Source organism: Gobio gobio (assembly GCF_949357685.1).
Source record: "Gobio gobio genome assembly, chromosome: 19".
In the NCBI taxonomy this organism is placed as follows: domain Eukaryota; kingdom Metazoa; phylum Chordata; class Actinopteri; order Cypriniformes; family Gobionidae; genus Gobio; species Gobio gobio.
In genome coordinates, this window is record NC_137112.1 from 37,142,168 (window position 1) to 37,162,646 (window position 20,479).

At 37.7% G+C, this 20,479-nt stretch overlaps 1 protein-coding gene across 2 annotated transcripts in view; it reads right to left on the reverse strand.

Moving 5' to 3' along the window:
- The window catches only part of arhgef10la (Rho guanine nucleotide exchange factor (GEF) 10-like a), a 202,956-nt gene that overhangs the window by 47,444 nt on the left and 135,033 nt on the right, over positions 1 to 20,479 (reverse strand). For both annotated transcript variants that reach the window (XM_079844412.1, XM_079844411.1), the window contains exon 19: positions 3,566 to 3,687. In XM_079844412.1, coding sequence (XP_079700538.1) covers positions 3,566 to 3,687 — 122 coding nt within the window. The remainder of the gene's footprint in view (positions 1 to 3,565; positions 3,688 to 20,479) is intronic.

Sequence of the window (20,479 nt, forward strand, 5' to 3'; positions counted from 1 at the left end):
CTGTGGCGTCTGTTCTTCACAGACGAGGAGGAAGATGAAATGCAGAACTCACAGAGGGATCGAAAGGAAGCAGAGAGAGAAAAAAAACACAAGCCTTATATATGCACAGAAAAGATTGCAGAAGGCACAACCCTCTGATTTTTACGGGGGGGAAATTCCATGCTGACAAAAAACAAAGGAGAAAAAAAGTAGAATCAACAGAGGGCTGCCATGTAAGGCGAAGGGCACCTTTCTCCAAGATATTTCTGATCTATATTTCATGTGTTTTCTGTCTCATGTCTCATGTGTTGAGCATCATCTTGAGATGTAAGTTTTTTTTTTCTTTTCTTCCTCTTCTTGCTGTAACAGCTTCAAGTCATTGGTGTCATATATCAGTCCCCCTCCAAACGGTGCTATAAATAGACTCCATCCACACATTCACTATAGCAAGAGATGTCATAGTGCCATCTCGTCAGCAGTCAGTAGTCAATCATTGAGTTCTGGAGGTATCATAATATGGACTACAATTTGTTCACTCTCAAGTAACAGTACACTAGCAGCATTGATGGAATGTAGACAGGAAACAAAACAAGTACATCCAGACCATGTCAGAACTCACAGTCATTTTAAAACAGGATATCAACCCTCTATATCAGTCTGAAGGATGCAACCAAAGTGGGAAATTCCCTTTTTGCCCACCAACCAAAGCGGCTGTTGAATGCCCAATTTTACCAGCCATTTGATTTCCCATTCAAATGTATAAGATGAAGCTGTAAATACATATACATATATGTATGTATTATATGCTTCACAGGCACAACACAGAGCCAGAAAATTGGAAGAATCTGCATGCAAACAAGCCTCACTGGTTTTTGCTTAAGATCAGTGATGCGTTAAGCTTATAGCTTGAAGCCCAAAGCTGCTTTTCAAAACTTGAGCATTGACAATCAAAACACAACCACGAGTCACAAAAACAGCATTTGAACTTCAAAAATATTCAAGTTATCCAAAGTTATACTGGGCACTTATCCACAACAATAAGCTGAAGAAGGCACTAGTTTCTGTAGGCACACTTCATTGGACAGAAGCATGACATGGGTTTAAGTACTATAAAAGAGATTTAGAAAACATGTCTCCATTTTCCCCCCCTGTGTTAATCCCAAAGAAAACAGTCAAACCTGATACTTCCAAAAAATCCTTTTTCCAGCATGTCTTCCCACACTTCAAAGCACTCGGTATAGGATCTCCACGGTATTAAAAAAAAAAACACTCAAATAAGAGCCATCTTCTCTCCATCCTAATGCTTCATCGGGAAACAGATTTTGTTTCTTTATCTTCCCACGAGACATCTTTATAATTCTCAGTACTTCTAGCATAGAGCTTGAACAGATGATAATGTTTTAATGATGTTTTTAGCATGTTAAGGGATAGTCAGGCTTCCGTAATATCCACGTGAACGCTACCTGGTTGAAAAACGTGATAAAACCAAACTCCAAATCTCTTGAAACACAATCTAGCATGTTACACTACACAAAGCTGAACTTCACAGTTAGAGCTGTGGCCTGGCAGTTAGCACACATGCCATTTGCCAATTCCATTCCCCCTTTTCATCACCTCGGTATCTCTCATCTGTCCGCATGAATAAAAATGGCAAATAGGTCAACAAAATTGAAGGATGAGAATTGAAGGATGCAAACATGAAAATTTACAATCTGACTGCCTAAGATGATTTGACAAGGAGTTCAATCAAGATAGGTTTAACATTAGCATACAGGCTGGGCAAGCATATGCTAAAACACATTGTTCCTCTTCACTTAGTATTGCATTTCAGGAACAATGAGTGCCTGTTTGTGCAGTATTACAGGATTTTTCATAAGGCTTAGAAGTGGGTCAGATATTGCCTGGTGGACTGCTTAGGGGTGGGACAAGGAGAGCCCAAAGATCCGCGTCAGAAGTGAAAGACCTGATAACGGTTATCTCCTCCGCCTAACAAGTCCACCCACCAGGCTTTCAAAAACGGCAGAACTGTGTGTGTGTGCAGATCAGTTGTTCATGGTGCGATGCTACAGAACTTCTATTTTATTGTTGGAGACGACGAGTCCCCCCAACGGCTTTTCTCTTTTGATCTTGGTCTTCAAGTGCCCCCTTTCTAATCCCTGAACCAATGAATGTTCTGCCAAGTGCATCAGCAGCCAAAACCTAAAAGTAAGATGTTTGGAGGCCTTGGCACTGGCTAACACATGCTGCCCAGTGGAAGTGGCAGTTAAGGAGCAAGGTTGAATAGATACTGACAGTAATACAGAAGGCGTCTCTGCCAGGATGACTTAAAGTCACAAAATGTATCTCACCTGCTCAAGAACCTCCTTCTTTTCAACAAGACACAAACGTACAAGACTTTACTAAAGACACCAATCCATAACTGGTCCCATACTACCGTTAGCTTATACTCACAAAGAGTATTTATAGACAAAAACCTAAGCAGAGCAAAAAAAAAATTATAAATTGACTATAGAAATTCCCATGACTTTTGAAATCTGCTGTATTTTGTAATCTACTATATTTCTATAATAGCTAAAAAACTATGACTGCATTAAATACAAAAATGTCCATGACCTTTTAGGATTTTATCAATCTTCTTACATTTTCCAGAAATGGAAGGCACGCTTTTAAAATGTACAGATCTATGTTTTCCAGGAAACTTTGTTCAAAGCATTTTAGAGCACAATTCAATTTGCCCCATCCCAGATAACAATTCTTGTTAAAGGTGGCTGAAACACTGCAGCTGGTTTTCACACAGCAATGGCACCATAGAGTTTGAGCCAAGAGAAACACAATAAAAAAATAAAAAAACTCCTAAGCAGCTGTGGAAAGAAATGATGCGGAAAAAGTATACCGTCGATCTGTTTGTCAGAGCTCCAAGCTGTTGTAAAAAACGCATGATCAAGCAATTTTACCAACAGCCTCGACTTCCCATCTATTGGGTTGCAATAAGCCTAATTTAATGCAGCCTGATTGATTTATTCTCGGGTGTCCCACAGTCATTAACGTAATTGCATGATCACTTTATAACACCCTCACACAGTGACTATGGTAATTTGGCACCTATACTCACCATTCAGAGGTAAGTCACCTAACTTCGTTAGGTCTTAAAATCTAGCTCGAAATATCATCTTCCAGACAGTAAAATTGATTTCATTCCTTTTTGACTGACTCTGAAGCCATTTTAGTCTGTCTCTTACCCGAGTTCACCATTTGATATATGAGGAGCTTGCCGCTCTTAACAGCTCCTATTGATCCACAACCTCCCTCTCCTACTAGTGTGACTGGAAAGCTTCCATGTCACCTTGTAATTCCACAATCCTGGCAATGTTCCCTGTAAGATCATCCCATGGTCAGACTCTGTCTGTGGAGGTTACTTCTGCGGGACTTTAATTTCCCAGCTAAAAAAATGATTGCATGGTATACAGCAGTTTCTAACAGCACTTTGTCTTCAAGAAAGGAACTATAATCCTTTTGTCTGCTCAAGGGAAGTTTTTGGACATCAAAGCAGAAAAAAATATGCTTTTTGTAACTTTAAGTCACTCACCTTCCATTCCTGGGCTTTAGTGGTGAAAACAGGCATGCGGCAGGCCAGAAGTGGACACCAAAACTGAGCTTTTGTCTTCCCATAATCCTCTGCAGAGAACCAACCCGGTGTGTTTTCGTCCCCTGCAAGAGATTATATTTGGCTTAGTTTATTATTTGTTCTTCTTCCCCAGCAGATCATGCGGAGTGACATCACATTTCATATGTGTATCTAATTATGAAAACTGAAGTATGGCAGTAGTTAGGATGTATGAGGCTCCCGGGGTGCACTCTCTGAAGATATTTTCAGTATGGCAGACTAATGAGCCTTCATAAGTCTCATTTCTGCAGCAGGTGTCCATCTCAGCATGTGAGGAAGCAACCTCCAGGTTTCAATTAATGAAGTCTAAATTCTGGAGGCGTGGGCCACCTAGGTCTTCCCTCACAGCCACTTTGACAGGTATTTACAATTGCAAAGCACAATACATGCCTGCCAGCAACCACTCTCTATGAAAGCAATTCAGTAATTACCTATCATGGCCATCTTACGCTTGCATAAAAATGTCATGTTTTTCTGGTCCCCTGCGTCTTTGGGAGCGCATCAACTCAAAATTAGCCCCAGAAATCATGAAAATAGGCTACAAAACAAATGCAGTCAGATTGGACTCAGCTTATTTGTTTTCACAGTGTGAAAGGGTGTAAAAGGTACGTGGCACAGTTTGACGGCCGGTGTACCATAGCCTTATCAACGCGCAAGTCAGAGTGGGAGACTTAAGGGCCAATTAGCTTGAGTTTAGTCTCACTGTTTCTCAAGGGCTTCAGGATGATTTCTTTCAGATTTCATCAAAGGCGCACAAACAGCCAGAGTGCGACATCTCTGTATATCAGCACTTTGTGGTCAACACACTCTTAAGGGCTTTAACACTTTGATTTAGTCCCCGTTCTCTCTCCACTTACGATGGACCCGACTCTCTAAAATCAATGCAATCAATGGCGTACTTTAGAAGGTCGGATTTCTAAAACTTCTACTTTTACTAAACTTCTTAAATCTACTTCTATTGCCAGTAAGTACAGTAAGACTACACAAATCATTAAGATAATTGCAAACACCTTGCAATAATCCCCTTTCAATGCTTTAAATCCAGAAATTAAAATTCTTAATCTAATCATTTTATACAAAGTTAATCCTACTGCTATGGCAAATATGCATTATTTATACAAGTATTAAACAAGAAATTGAATTTTTTGAAGGACAAAGGGAAAACAGAAACTCATCAACATTTAAAGAGAGAATTCATAAAGAGGATGAACTTTGCCGACGAGAAATAGGATTTATTCATGCCTTTACAGCAGCGGTCACACTTTTAGGATAATTTCTAAAGGAATATTTATGCATATCTGTCAAATGAGTTTGTCTGATGTAGAAAATGTTTCTCATAATCATGGTCAATACAATCTTGATTTGACTGAGTGATGGATTTAGAAAAAAGTTACACATGTATAGCCATAGTCATTCCATGGACGCTATTTCGCTATTCTGAAAATTAAATTATATAAAATAAAATAGTGATGTGTCGTTCATGAACGATTTGTTCATTTTGAACAAATCTTTAATATGACTCGAGAACAATGAGATGTCTCGGGGAGCAATTTGTTCATTTTATGTTGACCGTGCATGCACAACATCCTGTATGTTCTGTACATGAAACAGAATTGATTAGTTCACCTCTCGAGTCTTCGGGTTCGAGTCTCGTTCTTTTGTCACCTGATGTGACAACCGTGTTGGATACAGATATTAGTTAATTGACCTATCGGTAAGCCCCGCCCCCCTTAGTTACTGTTGCTAACTCGGACAAACAAACGGAGTTGCTATATCTTACAATGTACAGCTGTCAGTGTGAAAACCTTATCCCAAGATGTTTTTGGACACAGATTGTAGCGTATATCCCGTCCGTATGATGGCCAAACTTTACTGATGGTTTATCAAGTTTATTGAAAAAAAAATCATCATAAGAGCTGAACGAACAAAGCATAAGAAGTGCGCATTAACGTCTCATTCACAAACTATCTCTCTCCGTTGCATTACCATTGACATACACAGCAAATTACACAAAAACACTCATACAACTAACAGCAAACAAACATATACACAGACCGTATGCCTTTTTGCGGGTGCAGTTAATAACTGGTAAACTTTGTATCTGCAAAACAACTCCGATAAACTGCGTGCGAGCTCTTCCTTTCGTTACCCGGAGACTAATACCCATCAAAATAGGAGTCCTCCTTAGTAGGACAGATAATGGAGACCTTAAACATATCTAAAATGAAATTAATTTACATATAACCAGTTTAATATGGAGAGGCACTGAAATGTAGACCTTCGTGTTTTTGACCTACAGTGTACATGATGTGAGAACAGTTAACGTTAGTTATTTCGGTTTGTATGTTAGCAGGGACTTTAATCGTAACTTAACGAGTGTATGACAAACAGAAAATCCTCTCAGGATACCTGGAATCAGTGTTACAGTACCTCAGGCACGACATTTGAGCATTTTTGTAGCATGAACACCATCAAAACGATGAGAGCTTCGGATTTTCCAATGCATCTCTATGGCGCTGACACCTAAAGATGTCCGAGTTCCGGTCCCAGCGCAACTGATACTCAACTGCTATTGGCTCATCTGCGTTCGAGGGGAGGGGCTTACCGATAGGTCAATTCCCAACCTTCCTTACAAACAATTGCATAGTTTTTTTGTTTGTTTGTTTGTTTGTTTAGTTCAGTTTTTTAGCTAGTATAATAATTTATTTTCCTATGAAGATTGGACACATTGGGTTGGTCAGAATGGATAGGCATAAGATAAAAGTTTATTGCACATATCTTCTGATAATTTTATAATAATAAATATATTACAACATGCAGACAATAATATGAATGTAACGTTATATATATTGCGAGACACTGAACCGGGAAGCGGTCACGCGACAAAAGAACGAGACTCGTACCCGAAGACTCAAGAGATGAACTAATCATTTCTGTTTCTGCATTCAGCCTACAAGGGGACTTGAACGAACGACTCGAACACGAAGACTCGAGAGATTAACTAATCAATTCTGTTTCCGGACTGCATGCATTGCATATGAGGCTGTCACAATCCAGATCAGACATGACGGCGGAACTAACGGCTCAAACCCGAAGACACGAGAGGTGAACTAATCTTTCCAGGGAAAAGACGTTATTAAATGTGAGGTGACAAAAGAAAGAACAAAGATCCAGCTAAGCAATTAATTAATAATTTATTTCTCAAAGTTTGACCATGGCTGCATTAGCTTAGTTTATTCCAAAAGTACTTCATGTGTTGGAAAATTTAACATGTAACATTTTAATTATATTCAGCTGAAATGAACGAAATTAAGGACATGACTTGAAAAAAGATTTGTTTGTATTGCTGAACGAGATTCAAAGATCCGAGTCAGTAAAATGATCTGCTTCCCACTACTAAAATAAAAAATAATAATATCATTATACTGTATACATGTATGTATTAAATACATATGATATAAATATGAACATATTATAAATTACAAATATTATACAAAATAATATTATAATTACATTATAAATTAATAAAAAATTGTCATTATCATTATTATTATTAGTAGTAGTATTAAGGATACACAAAATAACTTAGAATACACATTATTTTTTACCTCAAGAATAAAATAAATGAGGACTCCAGTGTTTTCCCTTTGTATTGTTCATGTAATTTAGTAAAAGTCACTATTATTTTGCAGTAAATTAACACATTGGGACATTGTATAAATTGTATAAATCATTCTATAAATGTGATTGATTTAGTGTGAATGGGAAAACTACGTATTTCAAAGCTGGTTTAGAAATATGTCAAATAGAACTGTAAATGTACACCGATCAGGCATAACATTATGACCACCTTCCTAATATTGTGTTGGTCCCCCTTTTACTGCTACAACAGCCCTGACCAGTCGAGGCATGGACTCCACTAGACCCCTGAAGGTGTGCTGTGGTATCTGGATCTGGAACTCCGATGCACTATGTATTCTGACACCTTTCTATCAGAACCAGCATTAACTTCTTCAGCAATTTGAGCTACAGTAGCTTGTCTGTCTCATCGGACCACACGGGCCAGCCCTCGACCATCAATAAGCTACTGTTCCTTGCTTGGACGACTTTTGATAGATACTGACCACGGCAGACTGGGAACACCCCACAAGAACTGCAGTTTTGGAGATGCTCTGACCCAGTTGTCTAGCCATCACAATTTGGCCCTTGTCAAACTCGCTTAAATTCTTACGCTTGCCCGTTTTCCTTCCGCTTGCCCTGATTCTAACACATAAACTTTGAGAACAAAATGTTCACTTGCTGCCTAATATATCTCACCCGCTAACAGGTGTCGTGATGAAGAGATAATCAGTGTTATACACTTCACCTTCATAATGTTATGCCTGATTGGTGTATGCACTGTTTGTTATGTACATATATTTTAATTAATATATTTACCTTTTGTGTGTGTTTAGTGTATGTCCTCAAACATCAAATGTTGTGGACACACACAACACTCCCTCCAACACACTGCTATATTTTTGTGATAATGATCATAAAGAACTGAAAATAAAGATAAGGCCTATTCGTTTTTTGCATTCTGCAGTTAACATACGGCCTTATGTGAGTAATTTGAGGCTAAAAATTGCAATCACCACTTGTTCTGACAGATTGTTTATACATACGAGTCTGTTCTCATTTATAATTACTCTGTTAAGTTAATCACACATAATGTGATAAAGAGGGAAAACATTGTATCAACAAGGTTTGTCAAATAAAATGCAGACAGAATCCAAGACGCACTCAACCAAGTCTGGCCTTTGAGGACAACATGATTATTTCTGCTTCAGTGAATTCCACAGATTATAGCAACGGACAAGGTTTGGCTGGTTACCTTTAGCAGTTAGTCCCACTGCACATGCCATAACTGCACCAAGCTTGTTATCATTGTTTCAGGTAAAACATCAGCCAAATAGCACAATATTATTTTTTGAATAAAATCAGTTGGTATCAGGCATGTATCTTTCTCTTTCTCTGCATTATATAACCCCTCTAGAGTGTAGACTGTCAGACATAATGAAAGCAAGGCCCTGATGTCTTGAGTATTTAAAAGCAGAGCCGTGACCGATATTACCTGCTTTTCTTTCGATGTGGCTGTTTAAATATTTTCACAGCACAATGAAGCATGAAAGCGAATTCTACTAACTTACAAAAGCATCTAATCCTTCCACCCACAGCGTCTCCCTTCTATTCACAATCAGGACCGAATTCTCAATATCTTCTCATTATATAAAACAGTTATGCCATGATCTCATCACAAGTTTGCCCTTTGGAGGGATGATTGAGGAGCAAAGTTCACTTCTAAATCACTGTAATTGAATTCTAGCTGTCAGTCAACCCTACTTGTGGGTCGTCAAGTTCACTGTTTACCTGCCTCGCACTGCACTCGCATACTGTGACCCTTAAGATAGCTATTAAATTAGCTAATGAAATGTGCTCTTTGCTGATTTGTTTGTCAGAAAAGGTCAATATTTCTGTTTCACACACTTCTAGACATTAGTAACTACCCAAGTTTGTCCAAACATAAATCATCAAACTCTCCGGAGAAGAGTAAACGCTGGTTTACCAGGATGCACGGTAGCATTGACATTCACCCCCTTGAAATATATTAATAATGAACAATAATTTATGTTTCACTCTCAATAAACGCTGGGGTGGCAAGTTTGATGAGACATTAGCAATGTTGAGGCCTGTCTTATGCCCCTGCATAGCAAGGGCTAGCACTACTAATGACTCAGGCATAATGCATTCTGCCCGCGTAAGCTCCCAATATCCTGGCTAACACAATGCGAGGAACAAGCCAGAACTCAGCGGCCAAACACACTCCCTTCACTCCCTCATTAACAATGCAGCAACCATCATTCTATTCATGTTGTGTCGTAAAACTCAAGCCGCTTATAGCAAAGGATAAGCAAACAAGTGTGTACCTCATCAGGGAGGCTGGGGTTTAAACAGGGGTTGCTCATTGATAGCCGCTGTCAGAGCGTGAGAGAAACAGAGACAAAGGAGAAGCAGAAAGAGAGAATGAAGGTGAGAGAATGATGGACAGCAGAGAGGATTTGGGATCAAGGCTAACGGGTATCTCTACCAGGCAGACAATGGATGAGAAACTGAGATAAAATAAAAGTTAAATGTATTTGGAATACATCTACATATAGGCAAAAAGCACACACAGATGAAGGTAAAAGAATGATGAGAATTGGTGCTGTCAATTTATTTCACACAAATTGTATTGGAACTACTTGCTATTGAAAAAATGTTCTGGTTAAATACAAGAGAAGCTCAGTTGGCAGCATTAGTTGCATAATGTCAATTACCAGAGAAAATAATTTAGCCTCTGCTATTTGTTTTGTTTTAGTTTTTTTTTACATTTAGAGTAAGGTATTTACAATGGATTACAGTGTCTGGAAGGTTTAAAGGATGAAAAATACGGCTTATATTTGGTTTTGCACTTATATTTATAAAAATAAAAAAAACCTCTAAAGGTGTTTGAATCTGAGGTTTTCAAACAGGGGTGTAAGACTTGTAAGGGGGTGGATAATTTTTCAGGATTTTTTTTTTGTCCTTTATATACAACATCTTGTCTTTATAATATATATACATATATATACTATAGACACAGATCAGACATAACATTATGACCTAATATTGTGAACATTGTCCAAAGCATCACACTGCCTCCACCGTCTTGCCTTCTTCCCATAGTGCATCCTGGTGTTCCGCAGGTAAGGGGCGCACACGCACCTGGCCATCCACTTTATGTAAAAGAAAAGGTGATTCATCAGACCAGGCCACCTTCTTCCATTGCTCCGTGGTCCAGTTCTGATGCTCACGTGCCCACTGTTGCCACTTTCGGCGGTGGACAGTAGTCAGCATGAGCACCCTGACTGGTCTGCAGCTATGCAGCCCCATACCCAACAAACTGCGATGTACTGTGTATTCTGACACCTTTCTATCCGAACCAGCATTAACTTCTTGAGAAATTTGAGCTACAGTAGGTCGTTTTCCAGATTTCGCTCCCCACATGCATCAATAAGCCTTGGCCGCCTCTGACCCAGTCGTAGCCATTACAATTTGGCCCTTTGTCAAACTCATTCCAATCCTTACACTCCCTGCTTCTAACACATCAATTTTGAGGACCAAAGGTTCACTTGCTGCCTAAAATATCCCACCCACAAACAGGTGCCGTGATGAAGAGATAATCAGCGTTATTCACTTCACCTGTCTGATCAGTGTATATATAGCATTCATTTTGTCCAAAGTATAGCATTATTAAATCCAAATTATTTTCTTTAGTAATCGATATTGTCACAAATACAAAACATTCCTTCTGTAGCACAACACTTTTAAAGTAGCTTCCACTCTGGCGAAATTGTAAGTACTTTGTCCCACAACTTATGTATTATGCAATTCTTAAGGTTCACACAACCACCTAAAAAGCAGCACCCAACATATTAGTGCCCTTGTAATGCTTTTTTCCTCAGTACTAAATAGCAATTTGGAGGTTTATCTAAATGCATAATTGAAAACATTCATCAGAATGGGCCAACAAACTAGCACACAGCAAGACTGTGAATAGCTGAACCACCAGCTTTAGTGGGTACTTTACTGCTTTCATTAGAAGTTTGCTGCCTTGACTCTTTGAGAAAGGCGCCCAAGCCGTGAGAGCACAAGCAGGCACATCTATTTAGGACAAACACCATTTTTAATTAACAGTACTCACAATACACTGAACTTCATCTAACTTGTTTGTCATTTACAATAATAGCTGGTAACCACTCATGGACCTTACAGTTTTTTCCAGAAGAAGCTTAGCAAATATAAAGAAGCATCGCATAATAGGGATTTAATTTTAATTATGCTTTGGCATTATCGACTAACAGCGGTGGGCTTTAAATCTACTGTGATGATTAATTACAAAGCAGGCCAATCTATAAGCACTTTGAAAAAAGCAGCAAAGATACAGTATAGTCGAATCAAAAGAGTTTACAGGATGTTGCTCGACACTTGGGGGATCAATGCTGAATATAATTGTTTATTGAAATCCTATTAATACTGTATTTACAAATCATAAAAATGTACTTTTATTTTTTTATTTAGTATGAATCCAAAAAAGCATGGCTTAATGTGGTTATACATCCACATTAGAAGAAAGGAAACAAGTAATAGTGTACTGTGCATGCTTTATGATTTCTAAATATTAATTTGAATTGCATAATATAACAACATAATATAATATAAGTATAAGTAAAAACTAAATAAAATTACAAGTAAATAATATAACAAATAATAATTCTATAAATTATCGATAAATGAGAGAATAAATCAATAAAAAATATATATTATCCTGTTGCTTGGGTTTTAAATATAGTTCCAGCAGATGAAATCATACTGACAAATCGAGAAATAGAATCAAACGTGTACTACACAAAGAGAGAAAAGTCACAATCCATTAATACACACTTTAGTGAGTTGTTTGGAAGCATAAGACTCGATGCTGTATAGTTACTTCAAAAGATTATTTGTGTGCAGTAACAGCATTAGAATACACAAGGATTGAACAATGCCTTTCATGCCTTTTCTTTCACTTTAGCATGAGCGTTTGGTTTTCCATATGCTGTTTTCCTAGGAAGCATCAATGGTTTTCTGAAAGTGCTTTGATGAAGGAAAGCTTCCTAACTTGCTCACATTTGAAAGTTGCTATGACATCCATAGACGTTAGTTATTGCTTGCCAAGTTGCTGAGCTGAATAGTGAAAGAAAAGACAGGTTAAGGCCACTAGCACCTCACAGAATTGCTCTAAAAGTCCTCTTTTCTGTCATTACGTAGCCGTGCCAGACAAACCGTGGCAGTGATCACTGATCAGAAGTGAGAGGAGATGGAGTGTGTCACTCAGGTGGAGTGGGGTAAACAACCACTGGCTTCCGTTCCTCAGCTGACATATCACATCCCAACCTCCACCTGGCGGTCTCAAGCAGTGTTTATCATCAACCTGATCCATCTCAACAATAGGTTTACACATTTCTTCCCACTCTTCTTTTCTGTGCTTAATTTACACTGCTTTGCTGTCAGTCACATCCTCTTGTTCTTTGTCTACCACTATCGCACATTGAGTAGATACACACGTAAATAGAATATACTGCACTCCATATCTCTCCTGTCGTTTTGCATACTTCTTATTTCCAAACTTTCTTCCTTCAGTTCTGTGACCAATCTGCCTTCATTTACTTACAACTGACAATATAAGCTGCCACAAGTCAAGTACTGAGAAAACTACTTATAAACTAGTATAGCAAGCTAAAAGTAAGTCATAATTAAGTAGTTAACAAGCAAAAATAAGTTAAGTAATAAAAAGTTAAATGCACTGAATCTATGTAGCAATGTATATTCATGTATATCAAGTAACACATAAACTAACATGAACTAACAATGAGAAATACATTTGTTACAGTATTTATTCATCTTTGGTAATGTTAGTTAATAAAAAATACAGATATTCATTGTTTGTCCATGTTAGTTCACAGTGTGTTAACTAATGTTAACAAATACATTTTTATTTTAGTAATGTATCGGAAAATGTTGAAATTAATATTAACCAAGATTAATAAATGCTGTGGAAGTATTGTTCATTCTTAGTTCATGTTAACTAAAGTAGTTTACTAATGAAACCTTACTGTAAAGTGTAACCTAAATTATTTTATTAACATATTAAAAGATTTGAATGTAGTGGTTATATAATATATTATATAATATGTCAAATATTATATTTGTATATATTATGTCAGGGTCCTGCCCTAGGTAGGAGCTGCAAACGGAGATGCGAAGTCGGACACTTTCTGCTTCCCGTAGCGACACTCGCGCTGTGTTTTCATACTTTATCACAGCTGAAGTGAAATAAATGCATAAACACGAAACACATGTGATCGCTTTCATGCGGTGAATCTGGCTAATCGTGGTACAGCTCTGTCATCATCAGAGTCCGTGCAGTCTTGCAGCCGCTCTAGAGAAACTGCACCGGCTGTATTAGCCGGCTGCTCTCGAACTGCTCTCACGGCACTTTGTTGACATACGTCACTGTCACGTGGCGTCGGCGCTGCCTCAAGGCAGACAAAATTTCTAACCAGCATGCACTGCTTCAAGTCAGCCGCCGATCGGTCTGCGCATCGCTGTATGAAGTCGAACAAGCCTTTTGTCTTGTGTCTGACCACATGGCTCTGTCTTTCTTTGTGTTGGCCATGTGCTCCCTAGTCCCACCTCCTTGTTTCCCTTTACCACGCCCCCTTGTTTAGTCCTTGGCTGCGTCCGAAACCTGGAAAACGCTGTCTTCGGAGGACACATTTCAAGGCAGGAAGGCACCAAGGTACGTCCGAATCTAATGTTAGCTTCACCTCCTGTCTCTGAGATACCTTCATCTGATCGGTTTTCGAAGACAGCATATTTGTATCCTTCGCTGCCTTTGATATCCCACAATCCTGTGCTTTCCATTCTGTGACAGTTGAGCTGGAAAAAAAAGATGGCGCCCGAAAGTTGCGTTTGCTGGTCAGTTTGTGTGTAAATGTACGTTTTTTACCAACATTTTCTACTTCTGATGTCATTTCTAGCGAGAAATTACACAGTAAAAAAAAAATGGGGGGAAAAATTGAGAAAATTGATCATTACATATTGGCCCAATAAATGACTTCCAAATAATTATCCCCATGCAAAAAGATGGATTGTACTAATCATAGCTTAAGGTCTTCACTCAAAAGTCGAAGTGAAAAATCCATGTTGGCTGAACAAGTCCTACGTCCGAGAAACGGTATACGCATGCGCAAAATGCGCTTGAAGAAAACCGTTTGTGTGGAGATTTCAAATGCGGAGCGCGGGAGCGGCAGTGCGAGCGGTGCCGAACCAGCAGGTGCTGAAGACCGAAACAGACATTCCCAAGAGAATAGAGAGATATTCATCTCACAAAGACGTTGGTGAGTATTTAGCACTGACATTATTCTCCAGAGTTTTGCTTTATGATCCGGTATGAAGTTTAAAAGACATTTTGTAGAATCACGAGTTCATGCATTCATTGATTTCATGAGTGTGTTCTCGTTTACTTCGTTTACTCTAATGGTAGCCTATAGTTTTATTTTCCTCATGTCTTATATGTCTAAAACAATAGGTAATAAGTAAATTAAGGAATTTGTGTGATATGTGTGCCATGCGACCCGGTGCCGTTAGATTGCATTTGGAGTCGGCCTCTTTCAGGGCTTAAGTTATTGCCTTTTAATATCAAACACGTCAAGCTCGTGATTTTCTTATTCATCCATTCATTCATCTCATCCTCATTATATAATGAAGTAACTTCTGTTCTGTCATTTGCCAGATGTGATGCAGGGGAACTTTCTCATTAATGTTATTATTTGCAGGTTTTTAGCCTATGCAGTGCTGCGTTTTCTTGACCACATTAAGACATCCTGTTATGCAGAAGACTTCTTGAATGTATTCAGAGTTTTTCCTTATTGAAAATAAGGTATTTTCACCTCACAGTTTCACAGTAAAACATTTCTCCAATTCAAAATTTTCTAGTGACCGATCACATCTACATTTTTTAGTTGGCCAAATTGAAGGCCAATTCTCAAGGTGAATTTTATCAATTCACAGAAATTCAATTTGGCCAACTGAAAAATTTAGATGTGATCGGTCACTAGAAAATTTTAAATTGGAGAGGCCTGACATTTTTTACAGTGTTGGTAAATTACATTTTTCCATTGGCTCAACATATTATTTCTAATTGAGCCCATGTTAACAGACTGTTGCCAAAATGGATAAAATTCAATGCACAGAAATTAATTTTGCCCAATTGAAAAATGTAGATGTGATCGCTCACTAGAAAATTTTGAATTGGAGAGGCCTTAAATTTTGTACAGTGTACTAATGTGGTAATTAAATATTTGTTTAGTTCTCACCAAAGCTCTCTCTATTTTGCTGTAGATCATTAAACGGTTAATTAACACTGCCTAAGAAGTCTGTCCAAACTTAGTTTCGTGAGGTGCCTTCATGCACAAATGCTGCCTTACAAGCCATTGTCTGATGAGGCAGAGATGCAACGAGTCAGCTACCTAGGTTTTTCGGACGCAGCCTATGTCTAGTCCTGGTTTGCTTAATTGTGTTCACCTGATCCTTATGTGCTGTTCCCTTTTATATTGAGTTTTTCCTTGCTGGTTTGTTGTGTGCATTTGTTTTATGCCTCGTGTAATTTTGTCCTAGTGATAGTATTTGTTCTAGCTTTTCTTATTTTTTGGATTTCTCTAGTTTTGATTTTGTTTCTCTCTCTAGTTTCCTGCTAGGTTGCAGTTTTGTTTTTGTTTTTATCTTGTTTCAAGTTCCAGAAATTTATTTCTAGCACTTGTTTATCTTTTCTCTTATTTTTTATAGTTTATTTTGATTTTTATATTTATCTCTCTTCAGTTTGCTTTTTTGATTCCAGATACTTAGTTGCATTTTCCCTATTCAGAGTTTTTTTTTAATGTTTTGCTCTTGTCTGTTTATCTCTTGTTGTCTTGTCTAGTGTGTTGTCTTGTGGTAGTTCCTGTCCTGCATCTTGTCCCACCCTGGTCATTGACTCTCCTGGCCTGGCTTCCAGTTTGGTTCTACGGCAAGTCACATCACCAACTGTCAAGGCTGGTTCCCTGAGCTGATGCCTTGTCTCCATCGTTGGCCATCACATCCTTGCATCCACCCTGACCAGACAGTTCTCCCATTGTGTCCTGCCCCTATTGTTTGGACTGTTTTCCTGTCTCACCATTCTTGTGCTGTCTAAGATTGTTAATAAATTTCACCCCCCGCTCATTCTGCATCTGGGTCACTCTCTGACATAATAAATAAATATATACTGTATGTATATATATATATATATATATATATATATATATATATATATATATATATATATATATATATATATATATATATATATATATATATATATATATATATATATATATATATATATATATATATATATATATATATATATATGGACGCAGCCATAATTAGAACAACATAATATATCAATATATTATACATGTAGTTACAAGATTTATATAATATTTATTATATTATAACTATATAGCCTATAGTTAATATATAAAATAATATATTATGTATAAACAATAATTATAATAATATAGTTATAATTCTAAACCATTTTCAATAGATATGTCTTGTTGTTTATGTTGTTTTTTCTGGTACAAAAAAGATTGTTTTTAATAAGGGTGAGGGTATTTAAAGAAACGTTTTTTTGTTTTGTTTTACATAACAATTAAAAATACAACAATTCACATCAAAATGGAACTAGATGCTTTAAAAAAAAAAAGAGAGAGAGAATGATCTAAAATGCCACACAACAATTTGAACCTGTGAATCAGTTTTAAGATTCACTAGAATTGGACATTTCTGATGGGAACCGTTGAAGCTTGCATGTCAAACATATTAATATTGCACCTGTGAACATGCAACAAGGGAGCATTTGGAAAAAGAACCAGGCCTTTTCCCTGCACCACATGACGTTGTCGTGGCAATTTCTGAACCACATCTTCATAATTAATGAAACCCTCAGGACACACTCATCAACAGTCATGTTGAAGCTCTCGATCTCATGCCCCATGAGTTCCCAGCATGCCGCCACGATATGACAAACACTGTTTTCTGACAGCATGTTTTTTATAGATACAGGCATATGCTACCCATTGCAGAACCCTGTTAATGGCCCTCATAACAGACAAAACAGCTTCTGTGACACATCAAAGCAGGAAAGCAGGTGGGGTGGAGGACTCAGGAAAGACCCTATGCAGCTTGTTAATACGGATCAATATGTGTCAAAGAGGATGCAGGTAATGGAGGAACATAGAGATTGATAACACAAGAAAGTGACTTGTGTTTTAAAGCAGCAGGTAGGTTTTGCTCTCGGGGTCCCCCTACAGTTGGGAAACAGTATTGTCCTCTACTACTGTCGTAAACTCTGTCATTCTACATCAGGGGATGCATCACACGTGCATTTGTTGACATGACAACCATGACAGCCCTGAACACTGCCGGAGTTCACATGCAGGTGTTCTGCTTGCGTCGCCTGTGAAATGTCTTCAGGTACAGTGGCATATGTTTCAGCATGTCATTTGAATATAATTTCATGGTGTTTTATTTTTTTTCAAACGCCAAATGTTCGCGATGCTCACGTTTACAAGCCAGCGTAATTATAGTAGCCTAGTCTATTGGTTCCCGTTTTACAGAATCTATATGATACTTCAATTCAATGTTTGAGTGGTAGGTAATAACCATATATCGTCAATATTATAATATCAAGCTACCATAGATGAATCTGCACATTTTAAAAATCGATTTGCATTATAGCTTGAGGCAAGACAAATAAACAAATATCACAGACATGTTAGGTATCCTAAAATATGATTTTGTACGTCTTATATATTTACTTGCAAGAATGTAGTTGCAAAACCTTCTTAAAAGCTTCTTAAAGCTTTCTTATTTTTCTGTGCTGCTTCGGCCATGACTATAACATTCGGCAAACAAATGATAGTTGGGCTCGCACGTCCGAATTTAAGGTAGTGGTGGTGGAAGTAACGTATATGCCGTAAAGCGGTCGAATTTTGTAGTTCTTTTTGTTCTCGGGTTACTACCCGAAACCCAAAGTTTAAAAGTATGATTAAAAATGATACAGACCCCGTCAGGCTATGGCAGACGTGTCATTCAACCTATTGTAAGTCGATGTATCATCACAAGAGTCTTGAAAATATATTATAAAGGTTGAAAAGTTACCTAGTGCTGCTTTAATACAAGGGTCTAAAATGACCACAATCAACGTTTTTTTTTTGCCCACATCAGACCCACATGTCCTCAAATGATGTAAGATACCTCGGCAACAGCAGGCCACCCATGAAATTGCACCAGCATTTCTGTTATTGTAATTTCATTTGGCTAAATGAGTAGGCAATGTGTGGGTGTAATGAAATTAGGATGTAACTGACATCTTCAGCAGGCTGGATAATGACCGTCTGCACAAAACGCTTGGAATGTTTTGACGTGATTCTGAAATACACATCATTTCTGCACATTCCAAATGTGACATGTTACGACTCTGCAAAGTGAAGTGTGAAAGTTACACTGTGAGTTGTGAATTAAAGCTCATTTTGGTCAACAAGCTTTGCTGCGATGGAACAACCGTCTGACAGCTAATTCAGGACGAGCCAAGAAAGCAAACTGGGAAATGCACAGAAAGCCAAATGGCTTTTTGCAACAAACGAAAAAGAGAGAAGAAAGCGAGAAAAGAAAGGTGGGGAGGGTTTTTTTTTGTTTTGTGAAAAGGCTTTTAGGAATATTTGTCATTCTCTCTCAGTTGCTATCTAGCTTGCTTTTTTTTTTTTTTTGGAGGGATGTTGCCACTTATTCTGCCAACATCCACTTAGTGTCAGCTGAGATTGTTATTTGCCTATTGCCATAAAGCTCTTTTCAACAACAGCTCACAAATAGCCATAGGCAGCATATGCAAGGCCATTATTGTTGTTGTGAAAACATGATCATTCACAGCAAAAATTTACTTTGCATTTAGAATGATTAGAAAACTGATATAAGAGGTAAAAACAGGTTTCAGTCAAGGCTCTTACAGCTCTTGGCTCCAAGACGTAGCTCCAGTTCGCCCTATTCTTGCTCATTTCTCTGTGTGTCCATCAAGTAGGATGGTGTAATCTTTGATCATGCCCCTCATGAAGTAAAACTACTTCTTTTGTTTTTGTTAAACTTCAGTTGGTGTTGAAAAAGCTGCAAAAACACCTCACTGAGAAGTCAGACTCCCTCAGTCACTGGTAGTTTTGATGCATCTCTAACTATCCACACCTCTGACCCTGTCTGCAGACTGACAGAAACATCGTGCCCAAGTATTTTGTGCATGGTATCAATGAAACGAAACAATCCAAGCTGCTAGATTTAAGTTGTCTTGCAACATTCAATTAAAGTACAGAGATTAGAGCTTTATCACAACTTATAACAATCTGGGTGCCTCCCTGTGGCCATTTCAATGAAGCATATTTTACTACCTCACTATGACCAAGATAGCAACAATAACACACTAATGTCCAGATGTTTTGATTGCACAATTAACATAATGTGCAGTTGTTTTGCAACAGAAACCTATAGAAAGAGAGGCTTTGCCCACCAGCCACTAAAGTTGCCAGATACATTTAAAAACTTATAAAAGTTGACATCCTTGGGAAGACTATATCCACTTTTATGATATTAAAATACTATACTATTTAGTCCAGATTCATAAAAAAATAAAACACCAAAAACTAAAATCATTCAGTTTAAATTTTACCAGAAGCATCACAAAATTATAAATGTACAGTATGAAAGATCATTTTGAGATTTGCTAAAGATTTCATATTTAAGTGTTATAAAACTATTAGTATTTTTAAAGATTAACTTTCTGTGAACACTAGATGTATGTAAAAATCTGGGAAAATGAGCATGCAGAATTAAATATCCAATAACGGTCACCCCCCTTTTTGAGATGTGAAAATGCAATCCAAACTATCCAAACTTAAATGGTTGTAGTTTATGAATGCTTTCAGACCTAAGGTTGGTCTCTTTTTAAAGAAGACATATTGCTGAAGTGAAAACACGTCAAAACATGAAAGTGTAAAAAGTTATAGAAGTTTAAGTTTACTATAAAACAAATGTACTGTAACTGTACTAAACATTTTGGTCACACTTTGGGCCCTATCATACACCCATTTCAGCCCAACGCAGTTATAA